The sequence below is a fragment of the Cavia porcellus genome, unplaced genomic scaffold (assembly GCF_034190915.1).
Source record: "Cavia porcellus strain 051 isolate PalLab524CR breed Dunkin Hartley unplaced genomic scaffold, mCavPor4.1 scaffold_7, whole genome shotgun sequence".
NCBI lineage: Eukaryota > Metazoa > Chordata > Mammalia > Rodentia > Caviidae > Cavia > Cavia porcellus.
The window spans coordinates 35818351-35827473 of NW_026947490.1; the positions used below are offsets into that span (position 1 = coordinate 35818351).

General features: G+C 49.9%; 1 protein-coding gene across 3 annotated transcripts; it reads right to left on the reverse strand.

The window, feature by feature from the left end:
* Positions 1-639: 639 nt before the first annotated feature.
* On the reverse strand, positions 640-7997 carry LOC106026648 (leukocyte immunoglobulin-like receptor subfamily B member 3). Of its 3 annotated transcripts, none has more exons than XM_013147762.2 (9): positions 7869-7997; positions 7616-7651; positions 5025-5309; positions 4363-4650; positions 2173-2286; positions 2041-2083; positions 1916-1953; positions 1655-1707; positions 640-1575 (listed from the first exon to the last, which is right to left on the reverse strand). In XM_013147762.2, the coding sequence occupies exons 1-9, from the start codon at positions 7900-7902 to the stop codon at positions 1426-1428; spliced, it is 1041 nt and encodes a 346-aa protein (XP_013003216.1). In that variant the 5' UTR covers positions 7903-7997; the 3' UTR covers positions 640-1425. The 3 variants fall into 3 exon arrangements, with proteins under 3 accessions (XP_013003216.1, XP_013003215.1, XP_063109367.1); XM_013147761.2 differs by having other exon boundaries at positions 1868-1953; XM_063253297.1 differs by lacking the exons at positions 7616-7651; positions 7869-7997 and adding an exon at positions 6451-7589 and having other exon boundaries at positions 1868-1953.
* Positions 7998-9123: the final 1126 nt, after the last annotated feature.

The window sequence follows — 9123 nt, forward strand, 5'->3', positions numbered from 1 at the left end:
CTACCATACCCATTCTGGTTTGATTAATACCTGTTTTTGTAGTTCTACACTATCTACAAAGTTGTATTTCTATTAATACTATGTCTGATGATATAGCTAATTCTATTGATGATAACAAGAGACAGCACAGTGACCATGGTAGAACTCTTTATGCAGCAGTTTTATATGTCTTTTTAGTTTTATGTGTCTACAGGAATATGTTTTGTTGTGTCCTGCTTTGTTCTGTTTCTCCTTCTAATATAGAAAGGATAGAAATACATGTTAAGACTCATGCTTGCATAAAACCTATAAACAGTTTATGAGAGCTCATCTTATGACACATGATGAAATGAACAAATACTTTGAAGAAAAAAAAGGCACTACAGGACCCAGCGCTGATTCTGGAGTGTCATGATGTGAAATCCAGCAATACTATTATTCTTTGTTCAGAGTGATTTTAGCCTGCTTTGGATTGTTTAATCTCAACATAAATGAAGATATGGATAACTGTATGTATGTTTTAATATATAGGATTGATAACCATATTACTAAGTTTTTATTAGATAGTTGAACAGAACTATTTGCAGTCTCACTGTTTGAATTCCCATTTATATGTTCCACTTTTGTATCTTGAACAATTATTTGTAAGAGGACAAGATGTAAACATCAACTGGTGATTTATTACTGTTTATTTTTTCTTTGAAAGTATATATTATTTCTACCCGTTTTCTGTCTTTCTTTAAATAAAATTTAAAAAGAAAAATATGGGGCAACAGCAGTGTGCTCATGGAGTGAATGCAGCCAAACTGGAAGAGAGGAGGTACAGGCCAGGGTATGGACAAAAGGAGGCCCTTCCACAGTACAAGTGCACTGCGTGTGTGCTGCATGTGCACTGCGTATGCACGGGTGCAGCCTCATGGAAAAAAGATGCAAGTCCCTATAGAAATCAGCAACTAAGCTCCGGGTGTCCCTCCCAGCTCTCTTCTGGGACAGGATTCAGCTCCTTCCTTGTGGGATGCCCACTCTCCATGCACTGCAGCAGCAACCTCACAGAGCCATGACCAGGACACCAAGGCTGCTTTCCTCTGGTCTTCACCTGGACCACAGCAGAGCAGCACTGCTGTGGCAGAAACCCCAGATGTCCTGGTTCCTGAGAGAGCCTTGGCCATGCTGCCCCCTCTTCCACGCGAGGCTGATCTCTCCCTGCAGCAGAAGATGGATCCCAGGTCTAGTGGGAACAGTTAGCCTCTGGAGACACATGGTGGACCCATAGCCAGCTGGGGACTGCACAAGTCCCTGGAACTCGACAGAGGGACCAGAAGCCCCCAACTTGATGGCCCTCCTGAGAGTTCCTGAGGGACCCCACCAAAGGCATGGAGCCAGGGCACAGGCTGCACCCTCAAGGCCCAGCCAGGAGCACCATGCACAGTGGTCCATGCCATGCCCTCAGGACAAGGCAAGGGTAGCATACACACAGGACTGCATGGACGGGGCCTCAGGGTCTCCAGAGAGAAGACTGTCCATGCTGGCCCCGGGCTTCCTTGAATGCAGTTGGGCGTAGGTCACCTCCTGTGTGTCTTCGGCCGATGCAGGGACCTGGCATCCAGAGACAAAGTGTGGAGCCATGCAGGGGTTTGGGGGGCTGGAGAGAGAGGAGGCGGAAGGGAGGGCTCACCTGTGTGTCCCTCTGTCTGTCTGCCTCAGGCTCAGTGTGTGCCAAGTCGTCACCTGCATGGAGAGACAGAGTGGGCATCCTGCAGGCACCTCTTCATCCCCCAGCCCCATGCGCCCCACTGCAGAGCCTGGCCCTAAAGCCCAGGAAAGGACAGAGAGGTCACAGAGGGAGGGAGCACATCTTCTGCCCTCCCTGGGCACCTCCCCACCTCACCTGAAGGTTCACTTTCCACCCTGAGGTGTCTGCTTCTCAGGTCACTACCTTTATTTTTTCCCTGGATCTGCATGAATGAGCTGGCACTGAGAGGAAGAAGACATAAATACCAACAGAGTCCAAGAAATCATAAAACATTGGATTTTAAAACTTTGGGGAGTAAATTATCTCACCTCTCATGCTTCATCTGGACTTTGTTCCCATCACATGCAGCACCTACCAGGAGACAGTGATCAGTTTTAGGGGGCCCACCCAGTCACCCTCCCCACATGCCTCCAGATGAGCCCTTGCACCCCAGGACTTACTGCATTTGGCTCGACACCACCTACGCCTGCAGAGGCAGAGGAGCAGCAGCAGCAGGACAAGGAGAAGGAAGGCAGCAGCCACTGAGGCCACTAGGGCAATGGGAGCAGTGGAACCTGAGGAGTCACAAAGGGTGAAGAGCAGCTGATGAGCTCCTGCTGGATTAATCAGCCCCGCCAAGAAACACTTAGAGTGTCCAACTAACACAAGTGAGTTACTAAATGTTTGGGAAACTACAGCAAAACCAACAACAACAATTAAAAAACCACATTGTGACAGACACATAATCAGTGAGATAAACTCCATGGAGGGAAAATCTAATGCCACTAGGGAAGATTCACTCAAGGATGTGAGCTCAGAAAGATGAGAGGCACCCAGATGGGAACAGCAGGCATACAGCTGAGAGGAGGAGGCACAGGGGAAACTGAGGAGGACGGTGCTTCCCGAAGGACATGGTGACCTCAAGGACAGCCAGCTGAGCTTGGGACCTGGGGACAAGGAGTCTAAGGACAGCACTGACCTGCAGAGGGATGGGCAGGGAAGGCATACTCTGCTGCTTTCCAAGGCTGCCTTTTTACTCTTAAATGAAACAAATAGAACACGTGTGTGTAAACGTTGCATGGTGTCTCTGATGTGGAAAACCAAAGAGGCTAGAGAGGACCAAAATGTATAATAAATACTGGGAAATGGGAGGAAAATTTTCAAAGCTTGGGAAAATAGACAAAAAGGAAAAGTAAGAAAGTGGGGGGAATAGAGTAAAAAAAATGAAAAAGATCTTGTGAAGAAGGAGAGAGGGGCACAAAGGAGGGAAAGGTAATGTAAAAAAGGAATATTTTGTAGGTACAAAGTCCTCCTTGCTGAATGTGATCATTGTGCATATAGAAAATGTACCAATATAATGAATATTTTAAAGAATTATAATAAAAGACTGGGTGATTTTCTGAGTGATGAGTAGATTGAAGAGTCCAGGGGAAAAGGAGACAATTAGGGACCACGCTGCAGGTAGCTGGTGACAGGTCATCTTGGCCTGAGAAGAACACAGAAATCACTGGGTTTGAAGGATAGAAATGAGGACTCTGAGTGTAAAATGTGGAGAGCAAGGACCACTGATAGACACTGCATGGAGAAGACACTCAGGGGCTCCTGGGATGGAGACAGGAGAGGGAGGGAAGGTGGGGACATCTGTCCATGAAGGGCTCCTTGCAGGTACTAAGTAGCTACCAGAGTCAATGGCAAATCCTCCATTGGATAAAGAACCCAGAGGTTCATGGGCCATTTCTCCCTGGTTGAGAAGACCAATGGCCATCAGCAGCCCAGACTCTGGAAATGCTTAGACCTCCCAACACGCCTCTACAGACCTCAGCCCCACACTGCTCTGTTCCCTACTCTATCCCTGCCAGTTCTTCCTGGGTTCCTGCCTCCTCCTGCCCATGCTCTGTCCTTTTCAGTTACCTACAGTTTCCTTAACGCATCTGAAAGAAATTTCATGCCTCTGGGCTCTGCCTCTGCTCCCCGGCCTGGGGCACATTCTCTGCCTTGACTGTGAGAAGCCCCAGCTATCTGGAAATTCTAAGGGACACAGAGATCAGTCCCATCAAACAAGGAGGTAGGAGCTGTCCCTTCCTGTGTGACCCCATAGGATCAGGACCAGAAATCCATCTTGTGAATATGACCATAAATGTCCCCTTATGTTCTTATTGTCCTGATGGCCATAAACACCCACTGTGGTCACAGCATCATCTCAGAAAGGTGCAGGTGAAGCAAAAACCAAGAAAGTCACCCAGAATAAAGAAACTGAGGCAGACTCTTTTACTCACCTCTTACCACAGCTAGTGATGCCCTTGCTGTCACCCACACACAGAGAGGGACAGGCATGGGAAGGGCTACTGCGGGGACACAGGGAGCAGGGGAGTGCTGTATCAGATTTCACCTGCTCTCCGGAGTTGTCACTAGGTAGATCACACATTACTTCTGTAACACCCTACAGATCTCTCTTCCACCAAGCAACTTACTTCTGCTTCCCAAAAACCCTGGTACTAGGTAGTGATGTTCAGGGTCTAAAACTGAACAAGAGTGGATTAGACAGGCCGAGGACACATTGCACATCTACACTAACAGTGACCATGCTGACCACACAGAGCACCTGACATTCCCACCACAGATTTCCCTTAGTGCAAAGTAAAGGCACTCACGAGTGACAGAAAGCTGAAGGGGGTCACTGGGCAGGGACCACAGCTGAGGGCTGTGACTGGGACAACCATAGCATGTGTAGGTCCCGGCCTGATCCAGGCTCACAGGGGAGAAGAGGAAGGAGTCGTGGTCTTGACGAGAACAGTCCTGAGGGAAGGAAGCTCCTCCTCCCCTGCACAGGATGTAGGTTGCATAGGAGTACAGAGACTGACACAGGAGAGTCACGTTTACTCCTGAGGCCACCTGGGCACCTGGGTGAGAAGTCAGCGAAGGTTTGTCCATGTAGATGCCTGGGAGGGAATAAAGTCTGATGTTAATCTCATTATTAGAATAGTCCCACATTTTCATGACACTAGAAAGAACAAATAAGCTGAGAAAGAACTCACACCTCACCACAGAGTGAGGCATCAGGACCAGCAGACCCAATATTCCTCATTTCTAATTTCCCAGGAGCCAGAAACAGAGAGGAATAGGTGGCTGTCTCCATGTTTTGGCTCCTGGGGACTCCAGGCTTCACTGTGAGGAAGCAAAGATCACAGGAACCTAGGGAGGGAAAGCCTCATGATTGAGATAGAGTTGGGAGAGGGTCTGTGTTGGGGCCCATCTGGACCAAGGAGGGGGCCTCAGAGATTCCGGTAGGGCACAGTATCCATGAGGTTCTCACCTGTCACCACCAGCTCCAGAGGCTCACAGTGTCCTGACCAGATTTCTTGCTTCCAGTATTCACAGGAATAAATCCCTGCATCGGTCTGTGTCACTTTCTTCAGGGAGAAGGCCATCACCTCTCGGGCTCCCTCTGGGAGTCTGTCATGCCACTCTCCTACAGGTTCTCGATGAAAACCACGTACCAGAGTCACCCCTGGAGGGACCCTGCAGAAGATGCTCACAGCACCTCCCTGGGGAACCACAGCTGCTGGCACTGCCCAGATACAGGGCTGGGATGATGAGCCTGCAAACAGAACAAGACCCTGAGGACTGAGAGGAAGGAGAGGCCCCTGCTCCATTCCCAAGATTCCCAAGCTGCTCACGCTGCAAATGTGGGACAGAGCCAGGATCCAAGCTGTCGCCTTGGGTGTGAACCCAGGCCACTCCTCCCCTGACAGATGCCTCCAAGCAGTGGAGGAGCTTCTGCCCTTCACCTGGAAGGGGAGTTTTGTGGGGTCTGAACTTATCAGTTTCTGACACCACCTACTTGGGACAGGAGCCCACAGCTCAGTCCCTCCTGGTGGGTAGAGTCTGCTCCCCAGCTGATTCTACTCACTGCTGAAACACTTGTGTTTGGAGTGCACATAGGTTCCTTCCTCACTGTATTTCTCTTTTATATAAAGAGTGGCAAAAGCAAATGTGTGACAGTTCAGCAGTTTGCTGTACCTACAAATTTCCAGAACCAAATAGCCAGCACTGTGAGTGCTCCTTGCAAATCTGGAGGTCAAAGATAACTTCTATTGATCTCATGATGGCCAATACATATAGCATTAAATTATTGCACAAGTTTTTCTTTCCTCAAGTGCACATACACTGCGAATACATTCATCTCCAGCAGATACACATGCATCCAGCCTCTCTCACCTAGCTACCCATTTACCTACCCACAGATTAGTGCAGCATCATTTACACATCTCCCTCAACATCAAGCATCTCTATACTGCCCACTGTCTGAGTATACATTCACATCTGTGTCACACATACATGTACACACACACAAACACAAACACATACACACACACACACACACACACACACACACACACACACACACAAACACTCCCTCACCTGATCTCCAGAGCAGTTCACTCATCTCTCAAGCACTTCTGAGGGCCAATGTGCGAACTGCAGCTCCTGCATACACACGATCACCTCTCCTTATCAGCCTCGTCCATGTGGCAGGCATTGTCCTTCCTTAGCACTGCACTGCTAGCTTCTCCCTTCTCATCCCAGCATGGGAAGGAATCCTATCAATTCATTTCCACTCTCTGCTGTCCCTACTGACCTGGGCCCTTGGGATCTTATGTCTCCTTAAACCATTGTCCAGTCCATTCCTCTGTCTCCTCCCACATAAACCCCAGCCCCTTCCCGAGTTCCATCCTTACCATGGAGCCTGGAATTCTACTTATATACATCTGTCATCTCTGTCTTCTGTCACAGCTGTGGTGGCTCTGGTGTCAGTCACAGAGAATCCCAAGCACTGACTCTGCTCCATGCATCTCTGTGAGTGCTGGTTACACTGAGACCTCATCCACATGCAGCCCCATCGCTGCACACACTCTGGTCATGGCTAAGGCAGGGTCTTCACATTCAGCTCCTCCTCAACGTCTCAGCATGCCCACCAGGGATCGAGCCTTCCCCCTGGACATCCTGTACTACAGCACAGGAAACACCGCCACAAGCTGCAGTCCTCCTCCTGTAACTGACATCTGCAACTATCTCCATGGCTCACTCTCTGCCCTCTGGTTTCACAATCTCCTCAACATCACCTCCCCCCAGTGCAGTAGGGGTGCACATGATTCACTGGGCTCCTGGACATCACCTATGAGCCCAACGCTGTCTGCCGCTCCCCAATACAGCTAGTAATGTTAGGGTCACAGGCAGGGCCTCATGCCTCTGCACTAACCAGGAATGAACTTTGCTCTTGGGAAAGCAGTGAGGGAAAATGAAAATCACACACCCAGCACTTGAGATGCTGGCTCCCTGGGGATGGAGGAACAGTGAGCATCACCCAGTAGCTACAGCCTCTGTGCAACCACGCTCAGAACACCACAGCACTGACGATCTCAGACAGCATCTGCCCTCTGTCTCCACTGTGAATCACCTTGCTATTTCACTATTGGAGAGCAGGAACTAGGGAAAATGCAAAAATAATCTTCACAAAGCCTCGCAGAGCAGACACACATGGGGAACTGCATCGCAATTCTAGTCTGTGTCTTCACTAAGGGAAACTTGGCCTGATATAACTCCCAAGGGAAAACCAAGTCAGAAACATCCCCAGAGACATGAAATGAGGAAAATGCAGCCTGATCCAAACCATGACCACTGTGTCCTTGTGGGACCAGGTCTGGTGTGAGGTCTCCAGACCTGTGCTACTTACACAGTACATCTCACCTGTGCTGGCCGTGGAAGTGTGGGAGGCTCATCAGGGAAGATTGGATGGCAGCACAGGGCAGGCTCCTTCCTGCCTCAGCCCAAGACCCTCAGGGTCCTCCCACCCTCAGCACAGCCTCACTCAGAAGCCCCAGCATGGAAGGCAGGGAAACTCACCACTGTGGACCCAGATCTTCTGCTCCAGGGCAGACACTGAAACAGAGAGATCTGGTGAGAGGCTTCTGCCTGGGACCCAGTGACCCTCAGTCCTGGGCTCAGGACACAGAGCTGGGGTCAGGGAGCCAAAGTCTCATCTACCACCAGCCAGGAGCTCACAGACAAAGAGCCATGGGAAGAGCCCAGGTGGTGGATTTGGCTTCTGAGTTCTTCACCCTCCCACCTACCCTCCTGGCTTCCCTGTAGCACTCACTGAATCCAAGCAACAGAGCGAGGCCAGGAGACATGGTGCTGCCTCAGCCAGATCTCCTCAGTGGACTAGGGGCCTGCTCACACAATCACAGTAGTGGACACCAGAAGATGGGCAGACTGCGGGCCCATCCCTGTCACAGGGTGACGGGATCAGTTACTAAACAGGAAGGAGCTGCTCTTTCACAAGGCCAGTCCCTGCCCTCCACCCCCTCCTACTTCTCTAGGCTTAGTCTGAGTTCCGCTGTGCATTTCCTGCTCTGGTTTTGCAGAAAAAATCTTTAGGAAAACGTGTGTAGGGATGTGCACTGGGATATGCAGATCTGCCATATGATAACTCTGCAGGATTTACAGAGCAAAAGGAGAAATGTGTCCAGAAAAATTTGGTCCCATGTGTGGAATCTCCCATAACAACATAGGGTAGGCTATCTTCAGCAGACAGCAACTCTGAGTACACAGAGGAGGGAGAGTGGGGCACAAGAAGTCTGGAGACCAATGCTGTGGAGTAGTCTTGGGATATCTAAGGATTTTCCTGATCCATTCTGAACCTAGAACTACACAGGAAAACCCTCTTTCCATACAGTACACTTCTTAAGACAGGAGCTCTCATACACAGGTTCCTACAAACATACCACAACTGTAAGTATAGCACAGGGGTGGGAGGAGCTGCAGAAGGATGGCCTTGCCCTGAAAGATGAGTGCCCATCCTCACCATCTTTTCACCTGACAGGGATTCTTCAGCAATGCGTTTAAAAAGGAAAACACCCGTGATTTACTGCACCCATGTCAGTTCAGCTACAAACCAGCTCCTCATTCCAGGTCCTATCCATGGGAACCTCATCCCTATTAGGGTGAACGCGAATCTTCATTGAATAGGAAGGGTGTGCCCTCCTTGTTACCGGTGTCCTGCAGAGTAACTCACTGCTGGAGCAGAAAGTCCACATCTACCTAGAACCTCCTCTGGGACCCTAATGCCTGAGGAGCCTCAGCTGTGGTGCTTTGGGAGCAAGCAGCAGTGTGACATCCACCACACACACTGCACCCCTGAGGATCACTGGGATCCTGAGTCTCAGAAGCACATTCTGACCACAGGCCGAGAATCCTGTCTACAAGGCAAGTCCTGGAGCTTCCATGCACACTTGGGACAGGGCAGGGAACCCCGGGCCTAGGTGTCCGTGAATCCGAGGAGGATTCAGCACACGCCTCACTTAATGCCTAAACTTTCAAAAGCATCACCCAGACACAGGGGGGCCGTACTC

Excerpts from the sequence above, each read along its gene's own strand:
- LOC106026648 (XM_013147761.2), bottom strand. The coding sequence starts at position 7,902 with ATGTCTCCTGGCCTCGCTCTGTTGCTTGGATTCA. Across the intron at positions 5,310-7,615 it reads GAAGATCTGGGTCCACAGTG|GCTCATCATCCCAGCCCTGT; the intron begins GTGAGTTTCCCT and ends TTCTGTTTGCAG. Across the intron at positions 1,954-2,040 it reads GTCCAGATGAAGCATGAGAG|TGCCAGCTCATTCATGCAGA; the intron begins GTGAGATAATTT and ends TCTTCCTCTCAG.